This window comes from Ascidiella aspersa, chromosome 2, assembly GCF_963924565.1.
Source record: "Ascidiella aspersa chromosome 2, kaAscAspe10.2, whole genome shotgun sequence".
NCBI lineage: Eukaryota > Metazoa > Chordata > Ascidiacea > Phlebobranchia > Ascidiidae > Ascidiella > Ascidiella aspersa.
Window position 1 is genome coordinate 1,395,432 of NC_139448.1, and position 19,650 is coordinate 1,415,081.

Here is a 19,650-nt window from a genome sequence, read left to right on the forward strand (position 1 = left end):
CATATATATATATATACTTACAATAAATGGTTGGAAAATATTTCACCTTTGCAATTTACAGTTGGCGGCCATATCAGTTTCGATACTTGCTACTGCGCATGCGCACATTCGACACTAAATAAACCGACTCCGCAGGCCCGGTTTAAGAAACCATTTTTCGTGTTTCTAGAATTCGACTAAACCCAACAAATTGCGTTCTACTCATCGTGCCAAAATTCTTGCTTGTAGGCGGGTTTAAGCCAGGGTTGTGAAGTCGGTCTGTACACCTTAATACCGACTCCAGCCAAACTTGCGGATTATGTCGAGTCCTACTCGTATCCTTGTATTCCACTCTTACATTAAAACCAAGATGAATATACAGCAAGCCACTCTTAGAGGTGCCATATACCTCATCCACCCACAATACATGGTTGGGAAATATTCCGCCTTTACATTTTACAGTTTGCTGTCTAAACCTGTTCTGCGCACGCGCAAGTCCAACTCTAAATACACCGACTCCGCCTAGTCCTGGTTTAAGGAACTATTTTCATGTTTCTAGATTTAAATTAAAGCCGACAAATTGTGTTCTACCTAATGTGCCAAAATTCTTACTTTTACTTAAAGAAGTGGCGTAATGTGTCAAATTTCGCCACGTTACTGCGACCATCAGTTTGGTAAAGCAATATTTCCATTAAGTTAAAGTTGTGAGTTCGAATCTCACGACCTACTTGTGTTTTTACCCAAAAACATTCTCATAGTAAAACTGAATGATGTTATGTGAGGCTTTCTTAAATTGCACTAATAAAGCTTTGTTACCTACCATTCGCTATTTCTCGTTATTTGTTTAATATTGCAAACGGACCTATGTGTTTGTGTTAGTACTATATTCTTATACTTCTATCTTCTGCACAAACACATTTGTATTGCAATTTCTTCTGCCAATATTGATTTTTCGTTTTAATGCGCTTTCAAAACTGTGCAATATAAGAAATGTCTCGCCAAATAAAACATGTCAGTTTTGTACTAATTTTGCTGTGATCTTTTTTAACAGTGCGTTTTTAGTGTGATAAAATTAAGTTTTAAAGTAGTTAATGTGTTACATATGTGAAATAAGGAATCGTCAAAAATACAACTGCCCAGAGTTATTGGTAGAGCAGAATATGCAGGTCATTTTTGACAGTTTTACCATCTTCATACCTCACAACTGGTAACTCTGAATTCGACAATTTGCGTTACGATACAAATACCTAAGCTTGATGATTTCCATTCCATTAAATAGACTTAAATATTTTCCAAAACTGGCTTCTTTTGAATAAAATTATTAGATTCAAATATTTCTACTAGTGATAAAAAATGTCTGGTTTTGAATTTGTGTTAAATTATTTTTTGCATCGTATTTGTTGCAATATTTTTGTTTATTTACCTTTAATTATTTTACTAATTGATCGTCGATTTTATAATCGAACAAAGTAAAAAAACAATTTCCCTTTTGCATTTTTTTAGTTTGCCGGTGAAAAGTGTTGAGTGAGAGTGAACATTCGCTATCGATTTGTGTTTATGCATTATATGCGGCGCTCCACCACACCCCGAGGATATGAGGTTGAAACAAAATGCAAGCGATGGGTTTTATGAAATGATATGGTGCTTATAATAGCAGTTAAACATGGATATGGAACTTGAAAACATCGTTGCCAACACCGTATACCTTAAGGCGAGAGAAGGTAAGATTAATTTTACCTATGAACAATTTTAAGTTACATTTTATGTATCTGTAAATATTTTTTGTGAACGTAGCATAAATGCATTAATACAACTTTTTTTTTATTTATTCAAGCACTAAAACATAAGTTTAACCTCAGAAAAGGTTTAGTGCCATATTTAGCAACAATAATTGCCAAATATTTTGCCCCATAGTTATTTATTGTAGCTCTGTAAAATGCAACTAAACCTTGTCTTCATGGACATATCTCTAATTAAGTGTTTCAATACAGCTTAAAAAAATCCCAATTTTTTTCCCGGAGTTAAATTTTATTAACGAAGTTAGGTTAGGCGTTTATTTTGTAATGCAAACATAAAACCAAACAGTGCAATACGTTCTCTGTTAAAGGGTTTAATCATAGATTGCAAAAATATTATTTTAAATGGTATTAAAAGCATGAATATTTATACCTCATAAATGTTTGATGTTACAACACTTTCCAGCAATGGTCTAGAATCCTAATACAACGACCACTATTTGGGTTAGCATTTGACTATGGGTAGGTTAAGAAATATTATTAAATAATAATGCTTGACCCACCCTCACCCAAACACTAACCCAAATATTGTGCGTTACTTTAATAATAGTTTTAGCGCTGTCCTGTGATAGGATTCTAAACCAATGCCAGGTTTTGACTTGAATGTTTAATGGAGTCCTTGGCAAATATTTGAAAGCAGTTAAACGAGAACTTGGTAATTTAGGAAAGTCTTTTGATTGTGGCACATATCAACTGACAGCTAAAATGCATTGACTCCAGATTCTCCTTAGATTTTGCAAAGTTTACTTCTAAGCTTAATAAAATATGCAGGGGTGTTTAAAACCTTCATGCAGAATATTTCATAAATCTATGTCAAGCTTTAAGGTTTAAATATAGACTCAGATAAGTTTGTCACAGCGTAGTTTTGTAAACAAATATTACCTTCTTTGATTCCACTCAAAAAAAATTTTAAGACAAGCTTAAACACAAGTTTAGTACAACCTTTGGAGCTTGTCTAGAATCCTACCACAAAGTTCAAACAATTATTAAATCACGAAAATGTAGCATTTAAGTGTGGGTGGGTCAAATGTTAATACATTTATTTTTTATAATAATGCTTGACAAACCCAAACGCTAACCCAAATGATGTGCGTTGCGGTAGGATTCTAGACCAGCGCCAAACTCTTTTAATTTAGTTAGGTTTTAGTTAAATAAAAGTAATTCTGTCACTGCTATTAATGCATTTATGTTGAAATAATTATTTTAATAATGTTGTATTTTATTTCATGCTCTTGTCTACAGTTTCGTCAGGTATATATTCAGCATGCTTTTGTTTACTTCATGTTGCGTCATCCGCATGGTTACGTTGATCTTTTATTGGTTTGAGATGTGTGTTGTCTTGTTTAGTGTTGTTTAAGTAATACGGACAATGTTTGCCTAAGATACTGAATGAGTTTAAATAGTAAAAAGCAGTAAGCACATCAAAGCCTGTACAAGTAGGCTTACTACAACCTCCAGCCATTAGGTTTAGGTAGTATATTGGATTCAACTGAGTTATGTGCCGATAGTATTTGCATGTTTATATGTTTCGTTTTAGTGAACTTACATATGTTCTTACTGTGTTTTTTTATTTTTAAGTATGCTACGGAAATATTTATCAATTATATATATATAGAAAATATATTTTGTTCTTTTTACCTGTAACTATTTATAACTCAAATGTGCTGTGGATATATTCACCACCAGGACTATTTAAAAAATGTAAACCAATAAAACATAGCTGTTCATGACAGTAGAATGTAGGTATTGTGTTTAACATGTAATGATCTTCTGTTCTACATAATTGACTTTCTGTTGGAGAATTTAATTTTAAATGCAGTATATATTAAGTTGCCTTTCGTTTTGTATGTGATTTGTGGGTATATGCTGGTTAATTAATACAGACACTGCCAAACTTTATCTTGTACATAATCCTCTCACATTTGCCGAAGTCAGAAAATAATGAAGGTGTTTCCAAGATAGATTCACAAGTTTTAAGTTCTTTTCATTTGCTCATGTATATACATTTGTGTGGTATCTATTTATCTTTTTCAGCCGCATGGCAAAGTGTACAATAAACAACCTCAACCTGCGTTAGCTTTAATGTTATTGCACTTTAGAAGTAAAAGAAATACCAAAGTCTATACATACTATGTAACTTTGTGTGGATTTGTCAAATACTTATAAGTCAGACTACATTGTTTCTCTATCTAACTACAACCTCCAACCATTATGCTCCGAAATGCCTTGCAAGAAGCTAAAACTTTAAAATCCATATAAAATTAGTGGTTTAACTGTGCAGTTGCAAATACCATGTGTTCCTTGTTGCCAAATGTGAGTTGCAGGCTGTAAACTTAGTGTGTTGAATATTGTGGTCGATATGCATGGCCGGTCTGGTGTCATCACATTGGTGTGTCCATCTGCCACAAACAATAGCAAACTAGAGACTTTATGTTTCAGGTGGCGGCGGCAAAAGAAAAGGAAAAAGTAAGAAATGGAGGGAAATGCTAAAGTTCCCCCACATCAGCCAAACTGAAGATATCAAAAAAGTTATCAGTAAGTTTTTTTATAAATTTAAACATTAGTTGAATATTTGTTTGAAAAAAGTTATTTTTGCTAAGCTTTTTATTTTACCAGTTGTTAATGGAATTTGAAAAGTAAATTATAATCTGAAGTATATTTTCAATGTTCTCTACCTTGACTTTATGTTTGTTTATGCTATTGGCAATGGCACAGAGAAGGATTACACATACATTTGTGAAGAACAACCGATCGGCGTTCGACTTTTCCAGCAGTTCTGCGACACCAAGCCTGATCTAACTGTGTGCAGGTCGTGCCTCAAGGAAATGGTACGTGCAACGTTTTGTGAAGCCATGTACTGTGCAATAAGCCAGAAGCTGTCATAATTTCAAAATATATCGTAGTTTGAATAGAGACTATACAATTTAATTTGTTGTGAAATAAAGCAACATAGAACAGTATAGTACAAACTTTCTACACAATGAAGGTGAAACAGAACTGTTCTCCTCCTAAAATGTTGCACGAATAGCAATGATTTTTTATTCTAATCACACATTAAGGGAAACAATAACAATTTCAAAGTCAGGGTTAGCAACGATGGCAAACTATGCTTGTTTTAATGCATTTTTTTGGTGCCAAGAATGAAACCTGTTGATGTGTGGGTTGCTTACATAGAACATGAATGATTAATGACCGGCCGGTGCCAGGATTAATACGCTTTTGTTTTCACCAACAGAGGGATTACGAGGAAACTTTGTGGGAAGAACGAAGACAAAAAGCTCAAAATATTTACGAAAATTTTCTGAAACATAGAGTAAGTTTGTAATTTAGGTTTAAACTTTCTATAATTTATTTCATTGTTTTTTTTAAACCTGCTTTTTGTGATAACAAAGATAAACCTATAGCACAAGAATATTTGGTTACCTAATGTTTGTTTTTTTTTATTTACGATCAACCACCAATATATATATATTTATAATTATTTATTAGTTTAGGTTTTGATAAAAACAAAATCTTCGATTCGATAAATGTCACTGATTGTCTTTAAATTAATTTGGATATTTAATTCTTTGAAAATGCATATGTTTTTTCAAACGTATTTGAATTTATTTTATGTGCAGACTAAGTTGGCGTTTAAAAAGAGCTGTAGTGAAACAAAATTTGAAGGGGGTGTTAAGTGATCCAACTTTAGTCTTTGAAAACCTATATTTTTTTAGAAATGTTTTTGAATTTAGTTTGTAAAAATGTTAAGCAACCCTGAAAAACCTATGTTTTAAAAATCTAGTTTTTATTTTAAATGGTTGAAAAGAGTGATTTGAACTTCAAGGTGCGTATGGTGATAGGTGTTAACATTTATAAGCAAACGTTTGTTGCTGCTTTTACAACTTGAGCAAAATCCAATCATAACAATTAATTGGCTGCCAGCGCGCTTTGATATTTCCTCTTTGCTGAGAAACGAACAAGAAATGCGACTGACGTAGAAACAATTGTGATGCAATAATGCAAAGCAATAACGCCACCATTTTGTACAGAGGAAAGTCGCCAGTAAACAAATTTAATTTTGTGCCAAATTTCAAAACTAATGTATTTATTTTGGCTAATATTTTAAAATCATAAAGCCTTCAAAAAGGGTTGTACTGTTTTGTACATTGGTATGTTACATTAAAAGTATTTGTTTGCATTTCTTAATCCTTAAGATATTCATGTCGAAACAAATTCATCCAAGAAAACCTTTTTGTTGTTAAGTCTGAGAGAATGTCTAGATACATTTTGTATAAATCTTAATTTTGTAAAAGTAAATTTATTTTACCATTTTAAAAACAAATTTCCAACCCGTATGTTGTGATGCTTTTTATATGATGCAAAATGTTTCTGCTAATTTTTAAGATATGATTTTATGCCTTTATATCTGTATTTACTAAAACGTCTGAATTCTCCCTTTTTTGTTGTACTTATTTTGGACCTCGATGTTTTTAGACGGACGAGCAGCTTTCCTCGACGATCACCTCGGAAATGGTGGAAACTATCGAGGAACGACTGAACTCTCCTCCACCAGAGGGAGACGAAGATCACGAAGAACTTAGTCAAGATTTGTTCACCGAAGCTTCAAGGTAAACGACTGATATTTTTGCTTCGCAAGTATCTTATTAAATTTATTTGGCTTTAAGTAACTTAACATTAGTCTTGGCACAGTAGTACAATATCTTCAACCCTGGAATACAGGATGAAACTTACTTGGTATTTCTTTGATATCATATAAGTGGATTTGTTTAAACCTGCATAAGAATAGTATGTTGGATTAGTTTAGTTACAAGTGTAATTATTTCATGCAAGATGTCGGTAACTGAAGGAGTACTTTAAATTAAACTTTATAAATTTTCAACCACACATCTTGTAAAAACAAGCTTACCTTGCCATCTTACTTAAACTTCATTCAACCCAGTGTTTGTAACTTCACAAATTGCGATGTTGTTTAGCGCGATAACGAACTACCTCAGTGGGGAGCCATTCCACGAGTTCCTAGACAGCATGTATTTCTCAAGATTCGTCCAATGGAAGTGGCTGGAAAGGTGAGACACAGAATATATATTTGGACATCATTGTACTACTTCTGGCTATATGCATTAGGAGGGCAACATTATCTATTATCTGAGGATGTATTATAGCCACAATGGAACATAATTAAGATTTTGAACATGTCCTTGGGCATTTACAGACCTCCAAACAGTAATGTTATCATTTGCTTAATATATGATTTTTGTCTTAATTAAAGTCAGTCATTTATAAGCTCAAAAAAATATATATTTCACCCCAGAATGAGGCTTCATCAGTCTCTTGATTCCAATAGAATTTAAAAAATTCCAACGGGTTGTAGTGGTGAACTCAAGGGGGTTGGTTATTTAAACAAACATTCTTAGACTGGTGAGCCAAGTGTATTTCTCCCAACAGTAAGGTGACAGTTGTGCTCTGGAGCCCGATGGAAGCTTTGTTAGCATTTGCCAGAATAAAGCATATGCTTTGTGTGTAACGTGATTGAATTGGATTCAGTGGGTCACTACTCGGTTATGTTTCACATTGTTATATTGCTCTTCATTTAATAAAATTAATTATAATCTACATTATTCTCACTGAACATGTTCTATGCTTCCTGTTGTCAGTTTATTTTTGTATTTTCAGACAAGCAGTGACGAAAAACACTTTTCGACAATACCGAGTTTTAGGCAAAGGAGGTTTTGGAGAGGTAAGTAAAATATTTCCATAAAAATCTCGTAAAAAAGTAGAAGTGTGTGGCTAATTAAATAAAGCCAATGTTAAATGTATCATGTTCTATTCTGGTAACAAATAAATTTCACACTGTTGGGTTTAATTTCCATTACTTGAGTCTGCGATCAATTAATCAATCACTTGATCAATAGAGATCTATCAAGGCATTAAAAACTAAAGCTGCAAAGTTACCGCTCAGTTAAATCAACTTAAGGAAATTTACATGTTCATAGAAATAATACCTTTTTTAGACTGTGTTAAGCTTTTAAACCCTTTTATTAAACCTAAACTATGCCTTTCTATACAGTATAGATTAACTGCTTTTATATACCTGAGATAGTTTGGTAATAATAAAGTTGATTAAACATGTATAATTACATTTATTTTATCTCCTAATTTATTCATACTTTTTATTTTCCATATTAACTTTGCATGATGCAACACAATACCAAACTCTATGTCAAATCAGTCAGTTGTGAAAGTGAAGCAAATTACAATTAGGTCCCCAAATTATTTATTTTAAGCTAAAGCTATATACCTTTTTAATATTGAAATATTTAATTGAGATACTAATATATTGGTCTATCTCTAATGTACAGTAAACTGGTTTGTTTAGGTTTGTGCGTGCCAGGTTCGTAGCAGTGGCAAAATGTACGCTTGCAAGCGACTTGAAAAGAAACGAATAAAGAAAAGAAAAGGAGAAAATATGGCTTTGAATGAGAAGCAGATTCTTGAATCGGTCAACAGTCGATTTGTTGTAAGTGTGGACTCTTCAGCTTAAGGGTTTAGTTTTTTAAGTATTTTTGTAGTAATTAAATTTTGTTTGTAAAAAAATATAAAGTGAAAAGTTTTGTTTTTGTTTGTTCAATTTTTCTAAAAATAGAAATCTTTTATTGATTTTATTTGGTAAAACTGTGCTTTTAAGTGTCACTCGAAGTAAATTGACTCTTTGAAGAATTGCTCTGCTATTGATATTACTGAAAGTCCCAACTGTCCATTGAAGTCTGGCTGCTTTTGTTTCAAGCGATTGATCTGCGCTAATTCTGTCACAATGGTGTAATGTTTTACCCGGCGTTTAATCGAGCTTTGTGTTCAGGTGAGCTTGGGTTACGCTTACGAAACGAAAGACGCTCTAAACCTCGTCCTGACGATTATGAACGGAGGTGACCTGAAGTTCCATATCCACAATATGGGGGAGCCGGGGTTCAACATAGAAAGAGCAATATTTTATGCTGCTGAGATCACATGTGGCCTGGCAGACTTGCACAAACAACGAATAGTGTACAGGTGAAGCAAAATACAATTCCATGTTATATACAGTTGTACCAACCAAAGATTTAATTTCTTACTGTCAGGTCGTTATTCTTGAGTTAGCTGTTATTTAAAAAAATCCATTAATAAAAATGTTTTTGAATGTGTTTTTAAAGATTTGTTGTAGTCAATGTTTTCACAAAGTTTTTGAAAAACCCAGGTTTTTCCAAATATCTTTAAATTTATTTTATGTGTAGCTTAAGTTGTTGAGAAAATCCGTGTGTGATGGCTGGGGTTAGAAATGGGTTAGGGTTGAAATTATTAGGGGATTCAGTGTTGTACTTGGGGTTAGGTAAAATGTTGTATAGGCCTGATTCTGGCCATTTAGGTGTTTTTTGGACGGGTTTTTGACTTATCTTGATGTAGATGTTCTTACTACCATTAGGTATTAGTTCTATTTTCGCCTTATCCCCAACTATGTCTAATTCAGACGTTGGTGTTGTTTTACTTCGGTCTTATGGCTGGAGTCCTTCAAAACATGTCACCTTTTTCTTCGAAAAGGCTTTCAATTTATTCATAAGAATGAGTGGTTAACTTATGTGATGCTGTCACTTCGATTACCCTGTTAAACGTAATTCCACCGACAACAAAGTTTGTTTAGTTTTGTGTATAAGCGTTTTCCATGAAATGCAAGCATAGATTATATAATTGGTTGTTTTTGCAGGGATTTGAAGCCAGAAAACATTCTTCTGGATGATAACGGTAAGCCTCTTACATAATTGCTAAATGAACAGATTTCTCTTAAAAATACAAATATGGTTTAGTTAACAGCATAGTTTTAATTGCCTTTCTTTATCATTTCAAGGTCACATCCGAATATCTGACCTTGGACTAGCGGTTCGAATTCCTGAAGGTGAAAAGATCAAAGGTCGTGTCGGGACCGTGGGTTATATGGGTGAGTTTGAACCCTTGTATAAAACACTCAACTTTGGTTCACATTGATAGTAATAATGATTGTGTTTTGAGTGCGACCTTTTTAGTAATGACTCCTAGTTATGTTCACCTGTGTAAACAGATTAAGGTATAAACAAAAAAATTATTTAACATTGTAAATAGAATTAACATAAAATACAGGAGTAGGTAGCATAATATGAAAGTTGTGAATATTTCCTGATTTATTTTAACATTGGCCATGAATTTTTGTAAATATTTTAAACAGTTTAAAATATCCTACATATTCCTGTATGGTCTTCAATATTCATTCTAACTAATACCCAGCCATTATATTAACATTTTCTTGAAATGTTCAAAATTCTACCTACTTCTATATGGGCTTTAATATTAGTTTTACGTCTAACTACAACCCACAACCATTATGTAACCTTTATTTTTTAATCACATAAAGCCTTGCGTTGCTTGGCATTTGTTGTATGCATCTTGTTAATTATAACTGCTAAATCAAGTGTGTGGCATTAAAAGCAGCCAACATGAGAGGATTGCCTGGCATCATTACATTAGCTCTTATAGTTACATTCTAATGCTTGCCAAGAATGCATCTGACCTCTCTAAGAAGCACTTATTGATTGCTAATGGCTAAGTGCTGCTGCTTTAAACTGCTAATTAAAGATTTCTGATAATTAAATAATTAATTTTTCCTTTTTGCTTCAATGGATGTATCCAAGAAATATGTATATGCTTCCTGCTGACATACAATTTGTGGTAAAATATATTTTTTAAGAACTTTCATAGAATGGACAACTTTAATTATTAATTCTTACAATCTTATGCTTTCTTTTGGGTTAAAGTCTTTATAATTTATTTGTCAGCTTGATTTGTTTTACTGTTGTAGCACCTTAGTTTTTTCCGACTTTAGGTTTAATTATTTATGTGCTAATATCCCAGCTAAGACAACTGTATGGTAAAACATTGGGTGATATATGCAATAAGTAGTGTTCATGGGTTTTACAACAGTTTTTTCAAATAATGCCTGAACACATGTAAACACACAATTGTTTACTTTATTATAAATATATATTTAAAATATTTTTTAGACATAGTAAGAATACAAAAGCCCATATATTCGAGTAGGTAACATGTTTTTTTAAGTTTGAATATCTCTAATCATTTTTGACATCTTCAAAATGTTCACAAAATGATACCTACTTTTGTATGGGCTTTGATATTCTTACTACTTTAACTCAAACCTCCAGCCATCGTGCTTCCAAATATATTTTTAATTGTGTATATATGCGATATACATAAATATAAAATATAGTGTGCAACAACTCCTAACTTGCATGGAAACTATCAACTAACAATGTGTGTTTCAGCCCCAGAGGTTGTTCGCAACGAACGTTACGAGATGAGCCCCGATTGGTGGGGTCTGGGGTGTATCATCTACGAGATGATCGCCGGGCAAGCTCCGTTCCGAAGACGAAAGGAGAAAGTGAAACGGGAGGAAGTTGATCGGAGGGTTAAGGAAGATACAGAGAATTACAGCGATAAGTTCACAGACGAAGCAAAGTCAATCTGCTCCATGGTAAGTCTGTAGTTCAAGTAACATCCAACTCGGTACAATATAACAATACATTGCAGTTCAATTGAATGTCTAACAGTAAGTTTATCTTGCTAACTTGAGCCTAATAAGCAGGTGTACAATACAGGGTTACCTTTCAATCTTTGAATTGATTTGCGTAGTGGAAAGTCTTTGAAAAATCCTATGTTTTGCAAGTCTTTAAATTTGTTTTAAGCTTACGTTATGTTGTTAGAAATTGTCATAGTTATTTGTAATTGTCTTGACAATGACATTTAGACTGTTTTGCTTTTGGAATTATATTCAAAGCATATTGAGCAATCCAAATTTAAACTTATCAATTTTCTCTGAAAAATCTTATTGTCTTTAAATTTGTTTCATAAAAGTCTTGCCAGTTACACTTTCAACACTGTAACCGGAATACAACCATGTGGGTTATATGTTAGCATGTGTGCTGATGTTAGTTGTTCCACCTTCCAAATGCTACTGCAACCCACTGTAAAGGTTTAAACTTCTACTTTGTGTGAGTTGGCTTGTGGTTTAGTTGCCACATGGATCAATGATTTTTGAAGCAGCTGATAGCTGAGTGGTTTTCTACTGTGGGTTATTTGGTGGAACACAATGCTGCAATTCTAATCAGCTTAAAAAGCAAAGCACAAAATTCCTCAGCTAAAACAATAAATACATTCAAACAGTCTCAACTAATTTATAATTTATTTGAACTTAATCTTATTTATCTTAAAATAACTAAGCGCTTTAAAATTCCTCAATGTATAACAATATATCTAGTAAATATCTTCAAACATGGAAAACAATTCTGTTGAGCTAAACCGACTTATTAGAACTCAATTTAATTAGCTCCAAATTTATTCTTTTAGGCCAATTAAATATATTTAAATCTAAAGGAATTTGTTATCTGTGCAAATTTCTCAGTTTTAAACAGAAAGTTCAAAATCTAGAAAATTGTTCTCTAATGAATTTGTTATTTAATTAACATAATCCAAATTTTTCCTAACAGTTAAGGCGTATGAAATTCTCAGTTTAACACATAAATATACCAATTAAATATTTCTAAACTACGGCCAACCGGCTGAAATTCTAGACTCAAATATAGGTTTGTTATTCCATGAAGAAGAGAAACTAAGACATAGGTCAGTGGATATTTAACCCAGTTGACTATTTTCTTCTAAATATTTTATTTATTTATTTGTATTATTTACTATCACTTTATTATCTTATTGTTTCATAATGTTTGGCATTTTAAGGGCAGTAAAAAAAACCTTAAACCCACCCCCACCGTCCCAACCCACAATGAACGCAGCAGACCATCAGTTTGTTGCTGTACGCTGGTGGTTTTAGCCAGCGAAGCATCGGCACCTTGCATTGTGTGTTTCCCCATTTGGTTAGTGAGGAAGGAAGTTCATTTATCACCATGACAACAATCCATTATGACCTGGCACTTTCTGCCTTTTATTACTAATCACTCACCAAATAGCGCAAAGTTAACTGTGATTACCGACGGTTGTGCTTTATGTTGATAATGTTAAACACTGTCTGATGTGGTTTGGTTTACATTGCAATCACTTTGTTTAATTAGCAAGAAAATGTAGGTGTTTTTTTTTTCTTATACTTCCTACCTACATATATATAAACTGCTGCTACCAGGCATGATAATATTCACAAAAATAGTTCATCTGGTAATAATTGTTTTACAACGATTCGGCGACCTTTATAAATTGTGTCTCCAGGATGAACGACACTGAATACTCAAATATTTCTAGTTATATTACTGGATTGAGTTTTTGCACTTGCCAAGCTCACCAATGTGGTGTTTTATTAGCTTTGGGCGAGTGCCGATTAATCCACCCTATCTCGGATAGCGATTGGCCTAACAAAAATACGGTTGCTGTTATCAGACCTACTGGTTTTCTTTCTAAAAAAACTTTTGAATAAGTTCCACTTGCTATGCATTCTCACCTATTCCTACTACCAGATTGTCAAAACAAGGATAACTACAGCTTTCCTTTTAAAGAGCACTTTATATTGTGTGTACTTCAGATCCTCTTTTTGACCTTTCCCCTTAATAATAATTGCCCACCCCTCCACTATAATCTGGAACTGCTCTTAAATGAACACTTTTGTTGTGGTGTTTCTAACAAGATGTTTTTCATCCAGCTTCTGAAGAAGGACATCTCGGACCGGTTGGGGTGTCGTGATGGAAGTTGTGCCGATGACGTCAAGGCTCATCGCTTCTTCTCACAAATCAACTTCAGAAGATTGGAAAGAGGGAATGCACCCTTTGGGAAACCACCCTTCGATAAAGTTCCTTTTGAATTAGATGTGAGTTATCAATTGTTAATATATTATATGCAAATTAAACCAGGCAGAACTTATAATTCATTCAGTGCTTGGTGAATGCATAAATATTTACAGCTTTCTGTATTACTAATCTCCTTTATTTCACTTTTTCAAAAACTGAACCTTTGTGCAACTTCGTGTGCATTTAAAGACCATTTAGTTTGTTACAATTTTTAAATAAAGCAGCTGCTTTTTGTTTGTTTCAATATTTTTAGTTCCTTTTGTGCATAAGCCCACTTTGCGGACTGCCCAGTAATCATAAATAAAACCTAATATCTTCACAACTTGGCTTTCCCAGTAACCAAGTGTGCAGTTGTAAAACCCTGCTTAATTCGATGCCCATAATGTACCACTTTAAACCCTTGGAGTTGCCTGCAAAAAGCTGCCACAACTTTATTATCACTAGTTGTTCACAATGTCGCTGGAAAATAAAACAAAGTATCAAGGTGGTAGAAATCAGTTGTATTAGGATATGATCAAAAATATGAAGTGGCTGTTCACTTTCACACACGCATACATGTTGGTATAACGATTTGCTTGCGTGGGTTAGCTTCGTTCTTTGTGAGATCACTTCCTCTCGTCAATAGACCATTGACGTCACAAACTCTTCCCAGTAAATTACACCAGCACCTTCGCTATTTATAAATGCAATTTCGATGTCTGCCCAACACATTCAGCAGTCGCTGCTTTAATATTGCTGAGAAATGCTGGGGAATACGGCGTGTAACTCTTGTAGATGCCTTGTAGCAGGCTTTTACCTGAAATTGCCATGTATAATAGCATGTGTTTTCCACTGAAATTGTTTTGTCTTGTAACAGAAAATGGTAATATTTTTCTCATTAGCAGTTAAATAATATATTTCAGAATCTAATTAATGCAATAATGTTCTGTTTTTAAAACCTCTTTTTAAATACCATTGAGGACATACATGCCTGAAACCTGTTATTGCATCGTTTTTAAGCATGACCAAAATGTAAGGCTGTTGCCAATCTGCTTCGTGTCTGTGCATTAATTATATCTAACTACCATAAGCTGATTAATTCCTAAAAGCCATTACCACCAAGGCAGGGTTGACTTTGAAGTGCTCATTTGAATATAGCATGTGTCTCCTGTGATGTCAATAAGGGCAAAAGCACTGGCCCTGCCTTTATTAAAACACTTGCACAATGGTAGTTTATTTGCCAGTTCAGCAAAACTAAGTATACCACCAATATCCTGCCTGTCTGATTATTATACACTTCAAACAATATTATTAACGCTTGATATATATTTTGTAATTTAGCATTAAATATATTTGTTCTATAGTGAAACCTCTATTTTTTATTATAATTATCCTTTATTGAGTTATTTTAATTAACACATTGAAGTACTAAAAATAATTACAAAACAATTCCGACCCCTCTTAAATGTATTTTGCCATTTTTATTCTTTATCATTTGGTCTTTATATTCAGGAGGCATAAAAAGATTAGTTAGTATTGTTTGAAACCCAGGTTATGGTATCTTGTCCTGCGCTGATGATTATAATGCATGGAGTGAAGCTATTGATTTGATAATTTCTGGCATCTATTATTTATGCATGCCCTTATAATGCTGCATTATGCTATGAATGGCAGCCAAGGGCTAACCTTTTCAATACTGCCATGGATGCAATGAAATCTCAAACAGATAAAACTGTAGTATAAAATCCATCACTAACATTATGGGTTTATCAACAAGGCTGGAATAAAGTGCATTAATAAATAAATATATATATAACAGTATCTACAGGCAATGTTTATGAGCAAAATTATTCCCCCTAACTGTTAGGGGGGTAATAACTACTAACCATTGTTATAATTCCAATCACCCTGGGTGAGCCGTTCACCATGTTTAAAAACCCTGATCTTGATAAGAGTGCTGCTGATTAGGCAAAAGCCACATAGAGCTTTTGTGTGCAAGCATGTTCAATTTGTTCATTCTGCCACCATTTGCTTAACTTTGCTTCTGTTTATTTTTAGCCTCACGCAGTTTACGCAAAAGATGTCCTCGACATTGAGCAATTTTCAACAGTGAAGGGAGTCACAATAGAACAAAAAGATTGTGACTTTTACGCAAAGTTTGCAACTGGATCTGTGTCGATACCGTGGCAAAATGAGGTAATTGTTGGCTCATTGCAGCAGTTTTTTATTTTTATTGGTAGAACCACACAAACTTTTAATTTATATGTTTTGTACCAAACTTTGGTTGAGGATTGTTAATACTTAAGTAGGCCAGAGCTGACATTCGTCCAACTTGGAGTTGTGGCGTTCTTGTGTTTCTTGACTCAAATTATTGCTTTTGACCATTAAACCTTTAAATCTTTGTGCATAATAAAGGGGCTGCTCGTTCTTTATGGTCTTACAAATAGCAGCCTTCCAAACTAGGGATCTCAGATTCTTAAGTACTTCCGATACATTCACTAATAATTAGCAATCCGACCTGGTACCAATGACGTCATTACTATGCTCAAATAAGCAAGTTAATGAAATTGAAACTTGTTAATTGTTGTATTGATTTGTTTTTGTTGTAGGATTTTATTAACTTGTGCTTGTACTCACTTGTGCTTGTACTAACTTGTGCTTGTACTCACTTGTGCTTGTACTCACTTGTGCTTGTACTCACTTGTGCTTGTACTCACTTGTGCTTGTACTCACTTGTGCTTGTACTCACTTGTGCTTGTACTCACTTGTGCTTGTACTCACTTGTGCTTGTACTCACTTGTGCTTGTACTAACTTGTGCTTGTTGTAGGTTTGTGATTGTACTCACTTGTGCTTGTACTCACTTGTGCTTGTACTAATTTGTGCTTGTTGTAGGTTTGTGATTGTACTAAATTGTGCTTGTTGTAGGTTTGTGAGACGGACGTGTACGAGGACTTGAACGTGTTCGCGCCGGACGGAGGCCCCACGCCCGACCTCATCCCATACGACCAGCAGTCCAATCCAAATAAAAAGGGATTTTTCAGCAGGCTCTTCGGACGCCAGGTCAGTTACGTCATCGTGCTTTGTGTGGGATTCGAACTCGGTTCGTCGGAGTTTAGCGGAACGAGTTGGAATCTTACATATTTCAACAATTCTTGTTTGTCTTTCTTTAATTTTTTGGGGTGGTTTTCAGTTGATTTGCTTGGTCATTTCACTTTTCATGTTTTGGAATTGGTTTTGTGTGCAAATATAATTTCAAAATATTTCGGCAAGAAACTCTTTATGACGTCAATATGTCGGAACGTGACCTCTAGTAAACCTACGTTTATGACGCAACAATGTCTATTGACTTAGTTCCGCGCTGTGTGGGTGAACAAATAATAGGTGGGGGCTTTGTGACGTAACTCGGCGAGATTGTTACGTCACAGTATAATCGACGCCCTTGTGGTATTTGCCCTCAACTAACCACAAAATGTAAAACGCGGAAACTGAACTTTGGCAAAAACATCCAAACTTTATTTGCTCGACAAGGATGGGTTTCACTCCATTATTGCGTCATAATTCGTACTCGAGGTCACAATCGCCACCCGCTTCCATCACTTTTGCCGCGATTAGATTAAAACGACCGAAGCGGGAATTAGAAAGTAAAGTTGTACGAAACATTTTATACAATCGGCCTCACTATTGTGTCTGTTAACTAACAATCGTAGCCAATGATCATTGTTGTTGATTGTTACGCAGTCTTGTTGCGGTTCAACTTCCGACAAGTGACGTCACAATGTCACCAGATGACCCCGTGACCTTGCGCGATCACGTGATTAGGCAATTGTTACATTGTACTTTGTTGGAACAGAAATCACGTGACCCAGGGGACAACAGAAAACCTACGTCACTGCGGAAACTCTCAAGGTGACGTCACTACTCGTCGCTAGGCAACAAATGATGTCGTCACACACACACACACATACGTCACCAAGGCGCGTGGTTTTTAAGCGAAGGTGTTACACAACTTACCGATGATGAAAGCTTTTATTTTTGTTTTGTGCCATTTTATTTATTCCACCTACACACTACCGCCCCCCAGTGTTTAAAACCACCGAGCCTGATTACGTCACGACTGTGTGACGTCACGATCAAGCAATGTTACACAACAATCCCCTTTCATTGTTTGTCGACCAATCAGCGCTCGTTGTTGCATCACGTGCTTCTTGCCACTCTTTAACGCCCACTTGTGACCACCTCAACCACGACACCTAGCGACTGATTGGAGGAGGAGGAGGATTGACCAATCAGCTGCGACCACGTGCTGGGACTTTCCCGCCTCGCAGGAAACTTAGACGTGACCTCTTGGTCAGTATTTGAATCGTGTATAATATCTGCGTTCCTACCTTTGTTTTTCGTCGCAATTAAACGCATTCTATTCGGAAAGAAAAGAAATGTTGCTGAAACTCCACGTGTTGCTCTCTTATTGGCTGGTTGATTATTATATTCGTTTTCGTACAATTTGTCGGTGTTTGAATCAGTTACACTTTTTATTGACACCAAGAAGTTGTTTCTAGTTTTCAATTTATTATTCCTTCAGTGTGGTCTTCGCCAGCCTTGAAGAGTTGAATCGTAGAAAGTGAACTCAAAACACTATTGATGTTGTTGGACATTAACCAACTACAAGTCAGTTGTAACAGTGAAGCTTTAACTAAAATTGAGCAACCATAGCCTGTTAAACTTGAGAGAGGCAGGTCTATTAGCATTTACTCTATGTACGCCTGCTTCTCCACTCACATAAACTCACCACACAGTTCATTTATTCAAGGACTCGACTTACGGCCCGTCACCTCTTACAAACAGAGCATTTAAACTAAGTCAATTCACATTTTTTGTGCTTGTCGCAAAACGTAATTATAAATCCAGCACAGCGGCTGGGAAACCACCGTTCATGAGCCGCATGTGGCTTTTGGACAAGTATTTTGTGACGTTTTACCACCTTAAATATAACTAACCCATTTTTGATGAAAAAAAAACACGCTCCGCCCTTGATTTACAGTCGTCACAATGAAAACTTAAAAACTACTCGAATTTTTTTTTTTATAATTTGGCACTTAATATTTTTAGTTGCCCGCCTAAAGTTTTATAAATTTGGATCCGACCCCGACTGTTGCCGACCTTAGCTGTTCAGCGATATCCAATGTTTGTTATGTTATTCCCAATCAAAATATCTGGAGACCTGTACAGCCATCCAATTCAAAAAACACGCTTCAGTCATTAGATTCCTGTTATTCGCAATTGTTTTATTTTAGCGTTCAAAGTTAGTTTTTCTGCAAGCAGAAAATGCTGCTCTAGTTTAAAATTTACATCCAGTATATTTATATAATACTGAAAGGCGTTTTGAGGAACTGAAACAGTCTATCATCTTATTTTCTGCTTATGTAAAACTACAGCAGATAGTTACAGTGATATGTGGAATAAATAGTTTGCTGTTTCTCACAATTTAGTAGCGGTTTTTAAAGTGACCAAAAAATAACCTGCTTAAACCATTTTAATATTATGTCGATTAAATCTGCTAGCGGGTCCGAACCGATGTTGTCGAACGATGTATGTATGATTTATCGATGTCTGCTCACCTGGTAAAACGTTGTGAGTTGTTGTTGCAGGGATTTTACAAGAGGGTGCTTACTAAATATCGCTCAATTTACAAAAATATTTTATTAAATTATAATATCTGGATTTTTGCAAAACCAGCATTTAAATTTTAATAAAATCATTTTTTATTATTTAGCAGCCTAAATACTAAACTGGCAACGTTTATTTAATTTAGCAAGAAGGTTTGTCTCAACAAAATAAAAAATACAACTGTTTTTTGATAACGTTAAATGAAAAGCATTGAACCTGCTTGCTTGGGGCTAGTTTTATAGGAAATAATAAATTAGTGTCAGAAGTCACCTACCTTTCCTAGCACTAAATCAAGTTTTGGCCTAATAATATGAAAAACATTACGTTTGTAAGTTTTAATTTAATTAATGTTAAGTTTAACCTC

At 34.5% G+C, this 19,650-nt stretch overlaps 1 protein-coding gene across 3 annotated transcripts; it reads left to right on the plus strand.

Annotated features, from left to right (window-relative positions):
• The first annotated feature begins 1,571 nt into the window (after positions 1 to 1,571).
• LOC146163056 (G protein-coupled receptor kinase 6-like) lies at positions 1,572 to 18,154 on the plus strand. Of its 3 annotated transcripts, XM_083382395.1 has the most exons (17): positions 1,589 to 1,700; positions 3,018 to 3,026; positions 4,215 to 4,310; positions 4,491 to 4,603; positions 5,011 to 5,088; positions 6,252 to 6,385; positions 6,752 to 6,844; positions 7,452 to 7,515; positions 8,155 to 8,295; positions 8,635 to 8,825; positions 9,514 to 9,551; positions 9,655 to 9,744; positions 11,120 to 11,328; positions 13,498 to 13,662; positions 15,680 to 15,817; positions 16,548 to 16,682; positions 17,473 to 18,154. In XM_083382395.1, the coding sequence occupies exons 1-17, from the start codon at positions 1,643 to 1,645 to the stop codon at positions 17,530 to 17,532; spliced, it is 1,812 nt and encodes a 603-aa protein (XP_083238521.1). In that variant the 5' UTR covers positions 1,589 to 1,642; the 3' UTR covers positions 17,533 to 18,154. The 3 variants fall into 3 exon arrangements, with proteins under 3 accessions (XP_083238522.1, XP_083238520.1, XP_083238521.1); XM_083382396.1 differs by lacking the exon at positions 3,018 to 3,026 and having other exon boundaries at positions 1,572 to 1,700; positions 17,361 to 18,154; XM_083382394.1 differs by lacking the exon at positions 3,018 to 3,026 and having other exon boundaries at positions 1,572 to 1,700.
• The last annotated feature ends 1,496 nt before the right edge of the window (positions 18,155 to 19,650 follow it).